Source organism: Typopeltis vanoorti, chromosome 20 (genome assembly GCF_054136105.1).
Source record: "Typopeltis vanoorti isolate ZY-2024b chromosome 20, IOZ_Tvanoo_1.0, whole genome shotgun sequence".
Taxonomy (NCBI): domain Eukaryota; kingdom Metazoa; phylum Arthropoda; class Arachnida; order Uropygi; family Thelyphonidae; genus Typopeltis; species Typopeltis vanoorti.
Genome location: NC_143568.1, coordinates 18038279 through 18059328, shown reverse-complemented (window position 1 = coordinate 18059328; position 21050 = coordinate 18038279). Strand labels below are relative to the sequence as shown.

The following is a 21050-nucleotide window of genomic DNA, read 5'->3' as shown; positions in this document are numbered from 1 at the left end:
AGTGTTTAAGGCACTTCTTAGAGTCCCATGGACTGTAAAAAAAAACTAATTTTGAAATATTAGAGATGATTGGAGAAGATAGGAATCTGTTGAAAACCATTAAGAAAAGGAAAATCATCTACCTTGGTCACATACTAAGGCATGAATCCCTACAAAAAAAAAACACTTCTAGAAGGAATGATACAAGGAAAAAGAAGAAGAGGAAGACAAAGAACAGATTGGATGGGAAATATTAAGCACTGGACCTTTCTGTCCTATGACGAATGCAAAAGAGAAGCACAAAACCGTACATGGTGGAAGCTCATGGTAGTCAACCTCCTGGAAGGAGATGACATCTGACAAGACAAGTTTAAGGCACTAGTTGTAGATGATCTTGATGCTTCGATATCTACATTGCATGGTTTGTCAAATGAATAGGATGAATGGAGAGCACTGTTGTCTACAAAGCTGTAGACAGAATTAGTGGTGATTGAGAGTAGGCTGTTTATGTACATGAGAAAAGAGGGTAGGTGATGAAACAGACCCATAAGGTACTTCTGCATTGGTGGTGTTGCTCCAAGAGAGGAAGCAAGCAGGCCTCTATGCCAGATATGATCACAAGCTCTGGAAATGTCAAGAGTGACAGCACAAGTTTTGCTGAACCTTCCCATTGCACATGTCCAGTGGTGTGTGATGTAAGCTAAAAATAATTCCTAATATCATGAGCATTGACTAAAGAGCCACTTCATGCCAGGTCATTGAGAAACCAGTCTCAAAAAGATATTTTATTTTTGTAGCAATTAGCAATATTGATTGCACTTGGTAAAATTCTGTTTATTTTTCATAGATGCATGATTTTAAAACTTTTTGGGGTTGATGCAGACATTTCTTTAACTAAATTTTGAAGCTTGTGGCGAACAACAACAAAATGGCAGTATGGATGGAGAAAAACACTATATGAATCACAAAACAGAAGTGAAGTGAACAAAACTAAAGTAAAGGAAGGTATGCAGATGATGAAATGAAAGCAAGTGACACTATGGAAGAGAAGTATGAATGAATAAACGAAAGAAATGAATGATAGACCAAGAGGGAGTAACACTGCAGGAGCGACAGGTAGTGTGATTGATAGGATGCAAGATTTGAAGAATGAGTTGATCAGAATGAGAAATGAGATGAAGAATATATGCAATGAGATTAGAAGTTTGGTGGATAGAAATGAGATTTCAAAAGGATAGTATGGAGGAAAGACTCTAGACTTTCATAATGATCATTATGAAAGTCTAGAGAGCTGCAATATATGGAAATTCCATTATTAGAAGTGTGGTAAATAAGGTCCATCAGGTCTGTTTTCCAGACGGGAGGAGAAGCAGGAATGATGCCTTCGATATGTGAGATGTAAATGAGCAAGTGAGATGGTGGTGGTGGTGGTTATAGGAATAAATGATTTGGTTGCATATAAAGAGATTGCAAAGATGGATATCAGGAAGTTATTGAGAAGAATGAAAGGTTAGTTTGCTAGGAAAGATGGTCAGTGTGTTGTCATGGTATGATAGTGACTGGTTGAGACATACGAGGGTGGTCTGAAAGGTTCTCGGCCTCGACCATAGATGGCACATCCATGTGAAATGCAAGTCATTCTATCAAGTAATTTGTTTTATACAGCTGTCTGAAGCAAAAGTGTTCTCTGCATCCCTTGAAATGGATAAAATTGAGTATCATGCTGTTATACAATTCTTTGTAAAAGAAGGTTTAATGCCAAAAGAAATTCAAAGTTCATAGAAGTTTATGGATACTCTTCTCCTTCATTTTCAACAGTTAACAAAGGGGCTGCCAAGTTTAAACATGGCCGTACCAGCCTCGAAGATGATCCACGTGAAGAACGTCCAAAAAGTGTAACAACACCAGAAAGCATGGATCAAGTGCACGATATGGTATTGGATGACCGGCGAGTCAAAGTGCGTGAAATTGCTGAGACTATAGGCATTTCAAAAGAATGTGTAGGATATATTTTGCATGAAGAATTGCAAATGAAAAAGCTTTGCACAAGATGGGTGCCATGCTTGCTTACAGCAGATCAAAAACACACTCGCAAGAAAATCTCTAAACAATGCTTGGACCATTTTAACAAGAATAAAACTGATTTTGTGTGGCAATTTATTACTTTGGATGAGACTTGGATTCACCATTACACAACAGAATCCAAACAGCAGTCAAAACAGTGGACAGAAGCCAGTTGTTCAGCGCAAAGAAGACAAAACCGGTTCCATCAGCAGGAAAGGTCGTGGCATCGGTGTTTTGGGATGCTAAAGGCATTTTGTTTATTAATTATCTTGAAAAGGGTAAAACAATAATGGGGGAATATTATCTGATCTTTTCTCACGAATTTTTTCGTCAGAAAAGACCCAGTTTGCAGAAGAAAAAAATCGTCTTTCATCAGGACAATGCACCTGCCCACAAAGGTGTTTTGGCAATAGGAAAATTAAGGGATCTGCATTATGAATTGTTGAAACATCCACCGTATTCCCCAGATTTGGCTCCCTCTGACTTTTTTCTCTTTCCAAAACTAAAAATCTTCCTCGCTGGTCAGTGTTTTTCTTTGAATCAAGAGGTGATTGCAGCTGTAGAGGGGGTATTTTGCAGATCTTACTGAGAACCACTACAGGGACGGGATAATGTTTAAGTATTATCCTGTTTAAGCGTCTTCGTAGCGCAATTGGAAGAACGACAGTATGTTGCGCCCTTCGATTGGAATAGGCCTAAATTTGATTCTCGTCACGACGGGAGGAATCTTTATCTGGATGATTTCAATCGAAGGTGAGTTAGCCGATCTCATACGGAGGTAGCAGGGTTTTTTCTCCCAGAAACTCGGGGTTTTTCATCCCGCATACTGACAAATCGGCCCTTCAGAACACATGCAATTTACAGACAAAAAAGTACTAGTTCTGGTGGTGGAGGTGGGTGGTAGAGGGTGTTGATGGAGATGATTCATAGTAGAGGTTCGGTGTAGTGGTTGAGACAGTTGTAGGTGTCCTCCCGCGATGAGTCTTTGGACTCCTTGGAGGTGTCAGGAATAACAATAATAATAATTATCCGAATTTGTAATTTTGAAATTATAAATTCATTTTTTATTATTAGGCCGAGAACTTTTCAGACCACCCTTGTAGAGTAGCAATCACAAGTGTATTGGTAGAGCTGTGTGAGAAGGTAGTGGAGTTTTGTAAGTGTATGATTAATTTCAGGGTAAGATGGATTTGTACAAAAGTGACAGTTTGCATTTAAATAGATTTAGTGCGAGTCAACTGGAGTGAATGTTGCTAGAAGAAAGAATGAATGACATGAACAAGAGATCAAGAGGAAGTAAGAAATGAAGTGAAAGACCAGGAGAGAGGAGCTGGCTAGAATGAAGTGGTTGTAAATGGGAATAGTAGTGTGAGAGATAAGAGGACATGACTGCAAGATGATTAGGGAAACAGAGAGAGGAGTCAGGGAGATAATAGTGAATGTGTATATGATAATGGTTAGCATGAGCATGGCTTGGGATGTAAGAGGATAGTTGAATGTGAGAAGATATGTACAGTAAGTGGTGGTAATGGCAATAGGGAATGGTCAAGTGTGGAGAAATCATAAGTGGCATGGGTAGGACTGGCTATAGACCTAAAAGTGAATTACTGTTTCTTTACAAATGCCAGGTGCATCAAAAATAAGGGAAATGAAATGGTTTCACTGAGTTTATTTACCTAGAAATTGTTAGAATAAGTGAAACAAAGTTTGATCAATATAATATCACGATGGGGAGTAGAAATGGAAGGTATGATGTTTTCTGAGAAGTTCAAAAGGTTGGGGCGTGGGGGGGGGGTACTGCCAATGATACCAGGGGAATTATGTACCAAGTGAAGATGCAAGACAGAAATAGTGGCAGTGGTTTTCAAAGATTGACAGGATGAGATATTTAGTGATATATTGCTATAGGACAGGGAGGGTGATGATGAAGAAACATATAAACAACTTGGGTTAGTGAACAAGGGAAGAGTGATCGTTATGGGTGATTTCAATTATGATAATATTGATTGGAATGAAGAGATAGCTTTTGAGAATAAGGAAAATAAATTTCTTGTTCTTGAAAAACAGCTGTCTTAGGCAGTATATAAAGGAGAACATGCAAGGATCAAGAGTTTAGATCTAATCATTTCATTGGAAGATGTGAATGGGAGTGTGGTCTCAAATGTCCCTCCATTTGGTGAGAGTAACCATGAAGTGATTGTGATTGCATGACTGGCTACCAGTCATATGAAGACTTCTGTGAGGAAAAGATATATGTGAAATTACAAGGGAGATTATGAGAAACTTAGGAGACAGCTTGGAGCTATAGCATAGAATGAGGGATTAAAAACGCTCACTAAAAAGTATTTAACAGTGTGAGAATGTATATGTTCCATATTTCACCATTCCCTTTATCACAGAATTCCTTATATGGCTGGTCACTCATCTGAAGGGAGATTAGATGCCCAGTTTATAACATCCTCTGATGAGATAATCAAATCAAATCTAAGATCCTTGTATATTCTCTTATGTACTGCTTAAGGGAGTTATCTCTCAAAAACTCCATTTATTTTCTCTTCAGTGCCATTTCTTCATTCCAATCCATTACCATAATTGAAATTGCCCATAATGCTCATCCTTTTCTTATTTGCGAAGCTCATTGCCTATACATTTCATTCTCACTGCTATCCACATTGCCAGTTCTATAGAAACATCCAACTAAATACTTCTTTCTCTGCATTTCTACCACATGGCTACTACTATTTTCCCCTTGCATCTACCTTAGATTGGCATAACTCCTCTGCTGTCATCAGCAGCACTCCCTCGTCCTTTCTACCCTATCTTCATGAAAAACACCATACTCCTCCATCAGAACATCATCCTCATCCAGTTACATTCACTTATTCTGATAACTTTTGGGCAAATGAACTTTATCAGTGTGCCAGTTTCATTCTCATTTATAAATTTTGCATTTATAAAAAGTTCCACTGATGTCACTTCTCATTTGTGATTTCTTCTCCTCGTTCCAGCAAAAGACGGACACCAAAACTATAAGGGTTGTTTTTCTATCCTTGTCCTATGTTTCATTTTCTTATTGACATTAAGAAGCAGAATTAAATGAATTGGCATAACCATGAGAGAGAGATGCAATTGAGGAACAGGGTGTTAAGAGGTGTAATCTATGGGGACTCAATGATCTGTGGTGTTCAAGATAGGATGCGTGAAGAGTGTTTGCCTGGAGGAACAATAGAAAGTGTGGCTATGGCAATTAAGAGGGGTGAAAGGGTGGATGACATGATTGTGATGGTAGGAACAAATGACTTGAGTGGTAATGTAAATTGGGCAGCAAGAGAGATATGAGATTCTTTCTTGAGGTTGTATGAAAGAAGATGATACAGAGAGGAAAGATAGTGTGCATGTTGCCTAGGTATGATAGTGACGAGCTGAACAGAAGAGCAGTAATATTGAATAACATAATAGCTAGAATGTGTCAGAAGAGAGGATTGGAATATGTGGATGCTTGTAGGGCATTTGAGGACAGAAAGGAATTGTATGCGAGAGATTGCTTGCATTTGAATGAGGAAGGATGTAGGCATCTGAAGAAATTGCTGTTCTGAACAAGTCGGTGTGCCAATGCAGGGAAACTAGAATGCCCAGGGTGGATAGTAGCAGGGGTAGCCTCTTGTGGGAATGGGTACTTGGGAGAAAGGGGATGACATCAGGTAATGCTGAGCCCAGTGGAGTCTAGAAGGGTTATAGAAACAGTGGCATTTTTATGCTTTATACTAATGCCAGGAGTATCCGGAATAAAGGAGAGGAATTAGTGGCACTGATAGCATCAGCCATGCCAAAGATTATTGGGATCACTGAGACGTGATTGACAGAAGAGGATATAATAACAGGAATAGAAGTACCAGGGTACAGCATTTTTCAGCAGGATAGAAAGGGAAAGCGTGGTGGTAGTGGTGGAGTACTGCTTATGATAAGTGATGACTTATATCCTCTAAGAGTGGAGGCTTTGAAAGGCAGTGACATTAAAGATTTTGAAAGCATATGATGTGAGGTAGAGGTGGACAAGATAGGATATTTAGTGGGGTGGTGCTACAAACCAAGGAGCACAGAGGGTGGGGACCAGGAGATGTTTAGACAGTTGAGCTTGGCAAGTGCAAGAAGAATGATTGTTATGGGAGATTTTAACTACAGCAGCATAAATTGGGGAGAGGAAGATACATGTAGCAATAAGGGAATGGAATTTTTAGAATTCTTGAAGAACAAATGTCTTAGCCAACATGTAATAGAGGGAACAAGAGATTCAAGAGTTTTGGATTTGGTCATAGCATCAGAAGAGTTGATAATAACTGAAATGACATCTCTCCCACCAGTTGGAGAAAGTGACCATGTGGTTTTGACTTGGAAGATGAATAGACATGCAGGAGTATCAAAGAGACAGGAATGTATGTGGAATTATAAGGCAGGTGATTATAATAGTCTTAGACGTCAACTTGGGGAAGTTTCATGGAGAGAGAGAGATGGGATATCATTAGTGTTTGGGAAATTGTGAAGAAATATTTGTTAGATGCAATAGTAAGCTGTATTCCACAAGTGAAGAAGAAGACACAATTTGGAGTAAAAGTGGATGACAAACAATATTAAACAGGAACTGCATGCGAAAAAGAGGCTATGGAAGAGATATAAGGAGACAGGTTGAAGAGCAGATGCATGAAGAATATAAGACACAGGCCAGGAGAGTGACTAGTATGGTAAGGAAAGCAAAACTGGAATATGAAAAGAGATTGGCCTTAAGATCCAAAGAAAATCCTAGGGAATTTTTTAGCTATATGGCCAGTAGGAGGAGAAATGATTGTGGAAGAATGACATTGTGGGATAAAAATGGGAATAGAGTGACTGATGCAGTGGACATAATGGAATTGTTCAATGAACATTTTATTGGAGTATTTCATCGTGGAGGAGTAAATTTTAATACTAGAGGGATAGGACAGGTTCGAGGTTTAGAGGTACAGGAGGAGAGTGTGTTTCAAATACTGAGTACTCTGGATGTCATTAAAGCTGTGGGACTGGATGGTGTTTCACCACGAGTTTTGAGAGCATGTGCTAGGGAACTGACAGCTCCTTTGACCTGGCTTTTCAATGAAAGTCCGGCTATGGGAAAGGTGCCCAGGGAATGGAAGGAAAGCAAGATAGTGCTATTGCATAAGGGCGGAAGCAGACTGGAAGTGTCTAATTATAGGCAGGTTTGTGTGTCATCAGTAGTTGTTAAGATCTTGGAGAAATTAGTTAGGGACCGTATACAGCATTGGGAAGATGAGGGTAATGTTATTTGTGAGAGTCAACATGGATTTCTGAAGGGGTGCTCTTGTTTTAGTAATATGCTAGCCTTTTATAATAAAGTTACAAGAGCAGGTAGATGAGGGAAATTCATATACTGCCATTTTCTTGGATTTAGCGAAGACATTTGACAGGGTGCCACATTATAAGCTGATCTTTAAGTTGTGGCACATGGGTTTGGATGTCAGGTTGGTCAACTGGATTCAGGATTGGCTCTCTGATAGGTATCAGAGTTTTATATGGTGGGGCAGTTTCAACGAGGCAGAGGATTACAAGTAGGGTTCCACAGGGCTCAGTACTGGGACCTATATTGTTTAACCTTTATAACAATGACATTGTCAGTGGATTGCAGAGGGGATATTCAGTTGTTTGCAGATGATGTGAAGCTGGTAGGGGTTATTAGTAATAAGTGCAGATCTGGTAGCCCTGCAAGAGGATTTGAATAAGCTACACAGAAGAGCAAATGAATGAGGGTGTCAGTTTAATGCAGCAAAATGTAAGGTCTTGAGGTTTGGGACACATCAATGGGATGGTGTGTACTCTATTGGAGGAGTATATTGCATGGGAATATTCATTTGTTTGCAGATGATGTGAAGCTGGGAAGGGTTATTAGTAATAGTGCAGATGTGTAGCCCTACAAGAGAATTTGAATAAGCTAGACAGATGGGCAAATGAATGGGAGTGTCAGTTTAATGCAGCAAAATGTAAGGTCTTGAGATTTGGGACACATTGATGGGATGCTGGGTACTCTATTGGAGGAGCTATACTGGAGGGAGTAGGGGAGACAAGAGATCTAGGGTTGATGATTGATAGAAACCTGAAATTCAGGGGACATATTGCAAAGGTGGTGAAGGTAACACAGTGGATTACTGCAATAATGAGAAGGATGCTGACTTGCAGAGATAAGTTATCATTTCTGTTATATAAGACCCTGATCAGACCACACTTAGACTATTGTTCTCAGATTTGGTCCCCAGGATTTCAAGGGGATAAATTAACTGTGGAAAGGGTACAAAGGCAGATAACAAAGATGGTTTCAGGACTGTACAATGTTTGTTATGACGATCGGCTGAGGGAATATGGTCTTCAGAGTTTGGTGGATAGAAGAAGAAGAGGTGATATGATTGAGACTTTTAAACTGTTGAGAGGTGGTTACAGGGTTGACACTGGGAAGGTCTTTCGCTTGGTTGAACAAATCGCTTGGAAGGAGTAATGGCATATCCTTTCGTAACTTCCATCCCTGGAAGTTACGAAAGGAAACTGTGAGCAAGAGGGTGAGGAGTGGTTTCTTTGCATGGAGGGTGGTTGAACCATGGAATGCATTTCCTGATAGAGTGGTGAGAGAGCAAGAACGGTCAATGAGAAGTGGTATTTTAATTTTATGAAGTGGTATGATAGACTTTGTGTTTCCTAGGAGGGACCTCCCACAATGATTCTTGATAGAATTTGTTTTTCTTAGGAAGGACCTCTCGTGATGAGTCTTTTGACTCCATGGAGGTCTGAATAATAATAAAGATATTTTCATGCAATACTTTAACCTCAAATTATGAATGATCATATTAAAATTACTTACACAAAGTATTGTTTTATATTATGAGATTGATATGTCTAATTTTTTTTTTTTTTTGTAATATATATATAGTCCTTCGGGCATCCCTGTGTAGACTTCAGCACAACTGATGATGAAATGGATACAGACAACAAAGAAAATGACAATGAAATCAGTGTGAATGTAGTTCCCTTGTATATACCGATACCTCCTCAAGCGTTTTTAAAATTCTTTTCCTTGTGATAATTAGCATTTGAAGGCTTCCCCGCATATATGGTCATCATCACAGAAATAATGAATTTACTCTGCCTTGTGTTCCTGAGTCATTAGCAGAGTAATGAGCCTGCAGGTTGGGCTCATCTTTGAAGTGCTTACCCTGGATTATTTACTCATTATGTGTATAGTAAGAGAAATTAATTAGCAAATGTAACAAAATCAGTATCCTGAAATGGTAATGATTTAGAAAACAATTCATTCTGGACTTTTTTTTATTATTTTATTTTTATAATTGCTTTTATTTTAATTGAGGTGATAATATTTGTGTGTGACAAGAAATATATAAATGTGTGTGCATGAATGATTTTTTTTTTTTTTACACTTTTTATGTTTAAAACACTTGTGGATCTTGTAAAATGTATAAATTTTTTATCAAGCATACAGAGGTTATTTTTTTTAGCAACAAAAATAGTTGTTGTTAAGCTACTAAATGAAGTTTTTAATAAAATCAATTTTAAAACTGTACAAAAAGATATTCAGTTTTTGTTTGAAATGCTGTAAATGTTTCTATAGACAAGTAATAGAATGTAAATCAAATGTCATTATACCAAGGCAGAATCTTTTGTTTATAGCTTACAGAACAATTATTTTAAACTGATAATTTATACATAATGCCTTAAATGAAATTAGTAGTATTGAAATAATGAAAATTATTGTTTTAGCAGCTTAAAATTTTAAAACATTTCTCTACATTCTGCATATTTACTTAACTGCAGTTTTCATTTAACTGTGTTTACATGAAAATATACATGTTTGAACTGTGTGTTTATTAAGTGTTAAATATCATTAGTATTAAAAGAATAAGAATATTTCAGTGTTGTTTAAAAATAGTGTATGCATATAAAAAAAAGAAGCCAATTATATTTTACACTAATAATATAGCATGAGAGCCAAAAAATGTGAATTCTTTAAGTTATGCACAAAATATGTTACCTGATAATGCTCACTATTCAGAATTGACTTCTAAGATACTGTTTTGTGTCATTTTTGCCCCAAAACTGAAGATACAGGGAAGAAAAAAAAAATCCAAATTAGAGGGTTAAAACTTATCGTTTCATAGAACAAAAACTGAAAGTTTGAAAAATGATTTCTAATGAAGAGAAAAATCCTTTTACACTTGTTTATTTTATTCTTATATCACATACATTATAAACAAGATGTTTTTTTTTGATAATATTTACATTCTTTGGCATTCCCTTTAGGATGCAAACCATGGTATTTAATAAATTAAATATTTTTCTTTTAAACCGGTGTACTTCATTTCACCTTTTAATTTAATGTATTTGTGCTGTCATATTCAAAAGAATAGCATTTATACCTGTGATATAATGTACATATATATATTTATGGCAGCTTTAGCATTTATTAGAAGCTTTTGATTATTTTAGTCATTGATGCATGAATTCATGCTCAGTCTAATTGTTTTTTAATTAGTTTTTTTGTAAAAAAAAAAAAAAAATAGAATCATTATTTTACAATATTCAGTAGATATATAGATGTAGACTTGCATTCAGCTGGTCTGGAAACAACCAAAAATATTATATACACAAAATATTTTATTTCTTCCAAGTACCTGATGTTATTCCATCATTACATTTTTCTGTTATTTAATTTGTTACTTTCAGTCTCTGCCAGACTTGCTGGGATCCTGAATTCTTGATATTCATTTATTTCAGTTAGTTTTCTGACCAGCAACCATCTCTTGTAGAGAATTAACAATGGACCTAAATCTTGTACATCTATTCACTTACTATTTATTAATGTAGAATAATTACAATATGAATAAGATCTTGAATCATACAAATCGGTGTCTATATAAAGTAAATGACTACTCCAATTTAGCACTTGCACTCATGAATGCATAATTACAGATATTAAAAATGAATCTTAAACTGCTCCGGGATATTTATATAACTAATTTATGCTATTTACAACCAAGTAAAAGTCAAACCAGATTTTTTTTGGAGGGGTGGGTAATTTTTCTTGCTTGGTTGTAAATGAAGGATAATTTCATCTAGATTGAATGGAAAAACTTACACAAAGTGCATTTTGATTCTACAAATGAAAATTAATACAAATTTGAGTGACTGAATAGGCATTCATTTTGGTTAATCACATTAGTCTTTTAAGTTTGAGATATATTAACCATCCTATTTACTGTAATATAAAACAAATACAAAGTGCCCATTGAAAAAGAAATAATATTCAGATGTCATTTAAATAGCATATATATATATAATATACAAAGCATCAACTGGGCTGATACATTACATCCAATATAGACAGATAGGTGGTTAAGTAAGAAAATTAATGTAACTGTCGAGCATCTGTTTTTAAACAAATATATTCTTGATTGTTATACTGTTAATAAAAACTTCCTTTGTCAGCTAATATGCTTTTGTTCTGTGGATTAAGAACATTTTAACTAGCATTAGAAATTAATGAACTTGATAGTACTACATTCTTACTAGAAGTTTAATAGAGACATGCACATTAGACATAATTTTAAAATAACTGCTTCACAATTGTTAGAGAAAAACAAAATCTATTATTCATGTATATTTTGCTATATATCACGAGCTTCTTTCAAGGAGAGAGAGTAGAAGAACTGGTAACATTTCAACTCTGAATCAAAAATGAGTTATACAGCATGCATATATCGTGTCTCAGTTGCAGCTGTACAGTAGGAGGAAACACTACTAGAGTTCAGAGACATGGAAATAGATGTATAATTAATTAATTTAAAACAATTAACAGTAATCACTTCCCAAAACTAACTTAGAGAAAGGCTGTCTGATTAAGATGAGGACACCGGTGGCATAGGGCTCAACGTGATTCAAAAAATAGACAATCAGATTTGAATCTCCTGTAGTGTAGCATCTTGGTATGGTTCCAGTAAACTGTCTGGTGTTGATAGCATGAGAGGCAAGACCTGAACCTTTAGATTCGAAAAATCTTATGCAATCTTTGCTACTTTGGACAGATTGGCCATTCTACAACTCTTAGAATCAAAGAACATCAAGATTATATAATATGTTTGGAATCTGAAGGTTCAGGCCATGCTTTTTATGTCATTGACACTAGACATAAAGTTCACTGGAACTGTACCAAGATGCTAAATTACGGTAGTTTCAAAATTGGTCATCATTTTTTGAATCATATGAAGCTGTATGCCTATCTCTAAGTTTTGGGAAGTGATTGCTGTTAATTGTTTACTTTTTTAATTAATGAACTATACATCTATTCCTGTCTCTGAACTCTAATAGTGTTTCCTCCTACTGAGACACATGACATCATGTATGCTGTATGATTTGTTCTTGTATTCAGAATTAGAATGTTGTTACTAGTTCTTCTGACTTCTCCCTGAAGGAAGCTCATGACATATTGAGCAAAATATATAGGAGTAATAAATTATATTTAGTTTTTTCTTACATGTGCAAAGCCATTATTTAAAAATTATATTACTGTATTCTGAAAAACAATATACCTATGCAAAGGAGAGATGAGCTCATTTCCAACTTGCTAGACTCACTGCCAGATAACTTTAAGATTTCCATTTACTTTGAAATCTGTCACTACCAAAATACATTTAGTGCCTCTTCTACCAGTTTGACATAAGGTGTTACAGGGGCCAAAAAAAAAAAAAAAGTTACAGATAACCTATTAATACAATTTGTGGCCTTGGCTGCTTTATTTTATCTGTATCCTACTAAAGCGTGGATTAGTTATACTTGCGAATTGTGTAGCTAATATTTGGTAGCTAGTTAGTCTTTAGAATGAAAAACTGATTACATAAATATTTTAAGAAAATCTTATCTTACTTGCAAATTCTTAATGCTGAATCATGAAAATAATTACTTTTGGTTAATTCTCTTGATTTGTGCATTGTCTTAATTTCCTTTGTGTGTGTGTGTGTGTGTGTGCGTGCGTGCGTGTGCGCACACGTGTATTTTTTTACCCCTCCCTATTACTGGATCTGGTTTATAAGTCATTCATAGATAAATTTATAAAAACAGAAGTTGCAGTATTCAAAATTTTTCTATAAATCTGTTGGAATAAAAAAGCACGTATCAAATGTGTACAGTATATTTTATGAACAAAAATTTATTTTTCAGCTTTATATAATATCTTCCAGTGCTCTTAAAAATATGATATAGCTTACAGCTATATATTTTTTGTTTAACCAAAAGATTTCTTGGAGTTTTTTCTGTGTGTGTCTGTGTATATCCATTTGTGTTTGTCCATTTACACACAAGTAAAAAAATGTTTTCTTGCTTCAGTGCAGATGATAGTAAACATTAGTATGTATATATCAGTGCTTTTTTTTTTTTTGCATATTCATGTACAGTTGTGGTTTTGTTTATTTCTGGTATATTTCCCTTTGTTGATTATAACAACAACAACAACAAAAAAGTATAACAGAAGTTATACTAGTGATAGGTGAGTTTTATGTATCTTTTAATATGATTCCCATTATTGAATTACAGGTTATTTGATATTTAATTTGCATTTAGTGACCATTCATTCACCTTTTACTCTTCATGTAATTCCACTTCTCTGTAGATCAGCATTTCAGTATGTTCAATAAATGTGTTTTTTTAATGCAGTTTTCTCATTTTTGTTGCTTTATTAGAGTAATTTAATAAATTGTATAATTATTTTAGTAAACAAAAGCATTCAAAATTTAATAAGTGACATTGTACTATAAATAAAAATGCAACATTGTAATCCATCAGTTATCTGACCACAACAGAGAATCAGTTTGTTAGTGTGATAATTGAAGGATCATATAACTGAAAGTAAAGTTACATAGTGCTATACCTGAAGTCAGTTAACACAGTGATCCATTCAAAGAGCCAATTAATTTGAAAGTTTTGTCATTTAATGGCTAGATAATTGAGTTTATTATATTTGCTTGATTGAAAAATATTACAAAGTATACTGTTTCAGTAACAGTAATGGAAAATATCAGTATTTTCTAATGAAGCAAATATTATTACCCCAAGACCTCATCGAGTCAAAGACTCATCTGGAATAAATTGTTTACATTTTTGCTAGTGTTTCTGAAAGTGATAACAGCTTCCTCTATATATTCTGATATCTTAATTTATCATCAAGAACTCAGTGATTATAGACAAAGCAAGTTCTGTATGCTATATGCTTATCACTCTTAGAAACTCTGGTTTCTTAGTTTAAATGTTGGTTTACTTTTTTAATTAGAAAATAAAGATATATTATCAACATCTGACCTCCATGGAGTATAAGGACTCATTATGAGAGGTCTAAACTCTTTCATGCAAAAAGATCATCAAACCATGCCTTAAACCCATCCACAGTTTCCACACTTTCAGGAAATGCATTCCATGCAGTTAACATGCTTCTTACTCCCCTTCTCATACCCTCCTTATACAGTTTCCAGGGATGGCCTTTAGTTCCACCCATGCCTTCCTCTACTCCATGAAAAATATCCTCTGCATTAATCTGGTAACAACCTGTCACCAACTTATGTATCACTCATATCTGTCTTCTATTTACAGGGCTCTGTAAGTTACATTCCCTCAATCTATTCCTTATATTTGACATTCTATAGACCTAATACTGATTTAGTAAATCTTCTTTAAATCCTCTCCAATACATCCTCATCTCCCTGAAAACAACCAGGTAACCAAATCTGCACATGGTAGTCCATATGTGACCTGATCAAATCCTTCTACAAGAGAATCGTGACTTCTTTACTTCTGCATGTCACTGTCCTCCTCCTCATTGCCATAATTCATTTCGATGTTCTTACAGTTTTAGCAATGTTACCCTTAAACTTCAAGATTCTGTCCACAATCACTCCCAGAATCTCATATCCTCTACCTCCTTCAAAATTTCTCCATTAATTATATACCCTGCATCCCAACTTTGCCAACCAACCTTCAAGACCTTACATTAAACTGAGAGCTCTATGTAGATCCTCCTGCAAGGCCACAACATCTGCTCTACTTCTCATAATTCTTCTCAACTTTGTATCATTGGCAAACAGCGGCACATCCCCATTTAAGCCAGTCCTGCACAGTGGCGGCCCGTACATAAGCACTGCGACACTGCAGCACCCCAAGGAAAAAAGAAAAAATTAAATTTTGTTTGTGTTTATAAATAATAACAATGCTTACAACATTATATAAATGTAATACAACATGTTAAAGGTTACAGGTTATATTTCGACATTGATTGAATAGTTAATAATTGGAATTGTTCTATTAACGCTTTGGATTACGAAACAAATGCACTGCGATCTAATGCCGATATTCGTTTGCGCTTGTCATTGCACGTTATTTCATTCCACACTACTCAAACGGCAGTGTATCTTTAGTATGCTTATGAACATTATTTCTGTGAGATATGAAACGTTTATTATTATTGGTGCATGTGCGTGGTGAGCTATTTTTTGTAAATCTTATTTTATTTTGTTAAAATAACATATAATTATTTATTATAGATACAAGACAGAATTATGACGAGTGTCACCATTGAAAATATGAAAAGAATTATATTTTTTTCAATTATCATTACATGAAACAAATGCACTGCAATCTAACGCCAATATTCATTTGTGCTTGTCATTGCACATTACGTCATTTCGACACTGCCCAAACAGCAGTGTATCTTTAGTATGCTTAAACACTTTGTTTCTGTGAGATATGAAACGTTCATTATTGGTGCGTGTGCGTGGTGAACTATTTTTTGTAAATCTTATTTTATTTTAAAATAACATATAATTATTTATTTATTATAAATACAGGGCTGAATTATGACGAGTGTCACTGTTGAACATGTTGTTTAATCTGAGTCTCGGGTCTGGTTTAGTCCCGAAGGTGTGGAAAGAGGGGAAAATAGTTCCACTGCATAAAGGAGGAAGGATCCAAGACTACTGTTGCAAATTACCATCCGATCAGCATATCACGAGTCGTCGTCAAGGTCTTGGAGAAAGAAATAACTTGTTCAGGTTTTATAACACTGTGACGGCTGAACTGGATAAGTGTAATGGGTTTATAGTATACTGCTGGACCTGGCTAAAGCCTTTGACAGGATACTATATGGAATTCTAATCCATAAACTGCAATATATGAGAATGGATATAGGGTTGGTGAGATGGATAGGAGGGTGGTTGATGGAGAGATACCAAAGAGTAGTTTACTCAGGAGTAGAGTCCAAAAGACGGCCTGTGACTAGTGGTGTGCCGCACGGTTGTGTTCTTGGACCACTGCTGTTTAATTTGTTCATTAACGATATAGGGAAGGATCTGAGAGGAATGGTTCATTTGTTTGCTGATGATGCAAAGTTGGGTAGGGCAATAGTGAATGCAGAAGATATCAAAATTTTGCAGGATGATTTGGATAGATTGGAGGTCTGGGCTGAGGAGAATGGATGTCAATTTAATGAGGCAAAATGTACGGTTATGCATTTTAGGGTGAAAAGATTAGCAGCAGTATATCACATTGGTGGAACTATACTCCAAGAGATTGATGAGGCCCAGGGACTTGTGAGTGTTGGTGGATAGGGAGTTGAAGTTTAGGGGGCACATTGCAAAAGTGTCTAAATCAGCTCATCAGATTACTTGGATGCTGAAGAATACTTTGACGAGCAGAGATAAGCAAGTTATTGTTCTTCTGTATCGAGCCTTGATAAGACCCCATCTCGACTACTGTGCCCAGATTTGGTCACCTAGGTTTCTTCTTGATTGGGGAGGAGGTTGAGAGGATCCAGAGGCGAGTGACCAAGATGATAGCAGGTCTATGGAATGAACCTTATGAAAACAGGTTGAAGATTTGTGGGTTGCAGAAATTGGTTGATAGGCGGAAAAGAGGAGATACGATTGAGACATTCAAATTGCTGAAGGGTTTCTATAGGATTAATTCAGAGGATATTTTTGAGAATAGGACTGGTGGTGGGAGGACTAGGGGACATCCATGGAAGCTGGGCAAGAGTGTGGTTAGTAATGGTGTTAGAGCTGGGTTTTTTTTACTTTTAGAGTGGTGAATGAGTGGAATAAGCTGCCAGAGTCTATTGTGGGTGCTATGACTGTGAATGAGTTCAAGGAAAATTATGACAGATACTGTGTAAATGTCGAATAGTTGTGATGGACATGATGGGGCCTCTCTCAATGAGTTTAAGGACTCCTTGGAGTTGCCCGTAATAATAATAAATCTTATTTTATTTTGTTAAAATAACATATAATTATTTATTTATTATAGATAAAAGGCTGAATTATGATGAGTGTCACTGTTGAAAATATGAAAAGAATTATATTTTTTCAGTTATCGTTACACGAAACAAATGCACTGCGATCTAACGCTGATATTCCTTTGCTCTTATCATTGCTATTGATATGAAACTTTTATTATTGGTGTTTGTTCGTGGTGAGGATGAGATATTTTTAATGAAGCAGTTTTTAATATGTAAATTTATTTATTAATAAATTCGTTACTGATTAGGGGAAAAATAAAATTTTTTGTATATGCAGCACCCCCACTTAAAATTTTCATCGGCCACCACTGGTCCTGCATCTCCTTGCAGATTTCTAAAACATGACCTCCCTCTAACAAACCTGTGCTGACCATCATAATCCACCAACTTCTCTAATACCTTAACAACAACCCCAGATACATAGATTGGCCTGTAATTTGTAGCTTTAGTCTTATCCTCTCCTTTGGAGTGGAACAGTTTCCACCTTACATTCCTTTGGGACTTGAACTGCTAGCCCCACTCACTTTTCCATTTATTGTTTATTCACGTCTGCTCTACTTCTCATAGTTATTCCTAACTTTCATCTGCAAATAACTGTGCATTACCATTAAACTTTTCCCAATATTATTAACATACAAATTAAACAGAAAGCCCTAAAATAGATCCTTGGGCCACACCAATAGTGACTTTCCTCTTCTGGGATATTGCTCTCCCATACACAACTTGTATAACACCTATCAGACAGCCAGTCTCCAATCCAGCACATCAAGCTTTATTAGCCTTATCTGTTTCAATTTAATTACTTATTAGGCAGCAATCTATCAAAGGTCTGTATAAAAATCTAAATATACCACTGTGTATGCATCTTATCTAAAGCATTCCCACCTTGCTATAATAGATAAGTGGATTGCTAAAACACAATCTTTCTTTAGCAAACTTGCTGTCTGTTCAGACTTGGTTTGATAACAGCAGCAAAGATTTTAATACCCTATAAACATGCAGTAGTATACTTACATCAGATTTACTCAATTGCCCATATGACTCCTGCTTGCTCATAGTCATATCCTCCTGTCTCACGACACTTTAGCTTTGCATATCAATTCATGAAGTGGTTGTTGATATTCTACTTAGTTTCCTTTCATCAGTTCATGGTCCTTCTGTAATGCATCTTGAAGAGACTAGAAAATGACAATAAAGGTAACCTGGTGCAAAAGAGTATTTGTGTGTTAAAAAAAAAAAAAAGACCTCAAGGCTGCAAAGTCATCGAGGGCATCACTTATTCTCCATTAATTCCCAATATGCAGTATGAGTGAAGTTATCAGATCTCATTGGAGAGATCCAACATTTTTTTTTTCCTTTTTAAGAATTATTCTATAGACTGGCTACTAGATAGTATGCTGAACTGAACCTGACTGCTATGCTTTAAGGAGCTCCCAGGTTGCCAGCAAATAATCCTTCTGGCAGTCTAAGTCTGCTTGGAGGAAGTCTAGTGAGTTTGATAGGTGGTCATGAAATTCTCCATGTGTATGTCTTAGTAAAGAATTCCTTACTATGTATTTCATGTTCTTCCCAATAAACAATAATGAAAAGGCAAGTTTCCCCAAAATCTTCCAGATTCACTTCCAACTTCAGCAATATGAACCTTTCATCTCTAATCTGCAAAACTACAACATACTTTTTCTAACAAACTTAAATTTTACTTCTTACAATCACTACTCATTTCAGTTTTCTCAGACATTCTTGAACTTTCTTGCATCCTTAGGATCTCCACTTTTTAAAACTTCTTTTGCCAAAAGATCTCTCTCTTCCCCATTCTATCAAATTTGTTTGCCATCTCTCAATGCCACCATCCATTCCAAATAATTTTTATTTCCTTTCTTTGAATGTTGATTATCCCTAGTCCAATTCTCCTATTAATGATGTATCTTCCTTTAAAGATTTTAATATCCACAATTCCAATTGGCTTACATTTTCCTGCAGTGATTCATCAAGCAGAGATGCCCATCCTTACAGGAATCATTGGTGATCCCACACAAATTGTTCACATGCCTACCTGACCAGATAATTAATCACGCTCCAAACACTAGTTCTTTCCTCACTAATAAGTTAAGTATACTATGAATTTTTGTCCTCTGGGCAATTCAGATCACCATCTAGCATTGATTTCTTCTGCTATGGAGCAACAGTCACACAGCCATTCTTATTAGAAAGTTTTTTGGCATAAGAACACCTGGCAGGATGATTTTTCATCATTTCTGTGCTTCATTTCTTTAGTTGAACTATTTTAAGTTTGCAAATGTATGGTTTGATCCAAACATTTGCACTAAACAAATCACTTAATCATAGCAGTATAAAAACATTCCTTCTCTCATTCCACTTAAACCTTGGTTCTCAAACAAGCGTGCCAAAGCCATTGAAGAGCTCTGGCACATTTTCAGCAAAAGATAAAAAGCCAAACGGCTATTTTTTGGCAAAGTTAATTAAATTAAGGGGTTAAAAATCCCTTATTATTTTACAGCCAGTATGCGAAATGCTGAGATCGAAAACTACGATCTAAAAGTTTCATGCCGAAGAAATTAACTTCTCCAGAAAAAATAGCCGTTTGGCTTTTTATCTTAGTTATAATATACAGGCACACCTTTATGGTATTTGTATAGTGAAGGTATGCAAGTTCTTTTCACTTAAACTTTGATATCATCCAGCTCTACCTACTCACTGATGAGACCTCAAAAAAGTTGAAACCGGTCTGGGTAGTGACCTCTCCTCATAATGTAAGGCAGTATTACATCTCCTAGGAGCTGTGTTTTACATTATGAGAAAATATCAAGGATAGTGAGGGAGCTTTCTCCACCTTTGCTTCGAGTTGCCTTGGTGTTGTACTACAAAGTGTTCACTTACGCTTGGATTCGCCGAACGGCGAATCCAATGAAACTCTTAGATTGTAGTTTTCGATCTCAGAGTTTTGCATACTGGCTGTGAAATAAGGGATTTTTATCCCCTTAATTTAAATTTTCAGCATGTTGCAGTTTTTCTTTGAAATTGCAGTCTTCCTTTTCTCCTATTTATTTTAAAATTTTAAGTGCATCTAAACCTGTCTTTGAAAGGGACAAAAGCAGGAACTCGTCCAAAAAGTAGTTTTCTCATCTATTGTCAAAGCTGTTGTCCATAATTTTTTGTCCAGCCCTGTTTTCCTGTTTCCATCTCTTTTGCTCTGAGATGGTGCTTTGGCTTTTCTGTGGATAACAGTGTAAATCTTCTGGTTGCTTGCTTTTATTTCTTATAAAGGTTCTGTCATTTCAGATGCACAACATTGTGTCCCTTTAATTTTTTTGCAAAAAAAAAAAAAAGATCTGAATTCTTTTCCAGACTGAATAACAAAAGTTTTCCTTGGCTTGATGGCATTTCTCTCAAGTTTATGAACTCTACAGCACCGACTTTCAGAACAATTAAGCTAAAAGGCAACTTCTATTATGTTGCCTCCTATGTCGTCTGTTTCTGATGGCATAGCTCTGTCTGGTTTTCCCTTTCAGTCATTTCCGACCATAGGTGACTGTAGGTATTGACCACAAAGTATTCCTGGAGGAATATTTTTACTACCCTCTATCCCCCAATATCTTCCCCAATC

General features: G+C 35.9%; 1 protein-coding gene across 1 annotated transcript in view; it reads left to right on the top strand.

The window, feature by feature from the left end:
* Nucleotides 1–13755, top strand: part of LOC150095261 (F-box only protein 32) — a 357698-nt gene extending 343943 nt beyond the window's left edge. The window contains exon 9 of the mRNA XM_090409832.1: nucleotides 9011–13755. Coding sequence (XP_090265958.1) covers nucleotides 9011–9160 — 150 coding nt within the window. The 3' untranslated portion in view covers nucleotides 9161–13755. The remainder of the gene's footprint in view (nucleotides 1–9010) is intronic.
* The last annotated feature ends 7295 nt before the right edge of the window (nucleotides 13756–21050 follow it).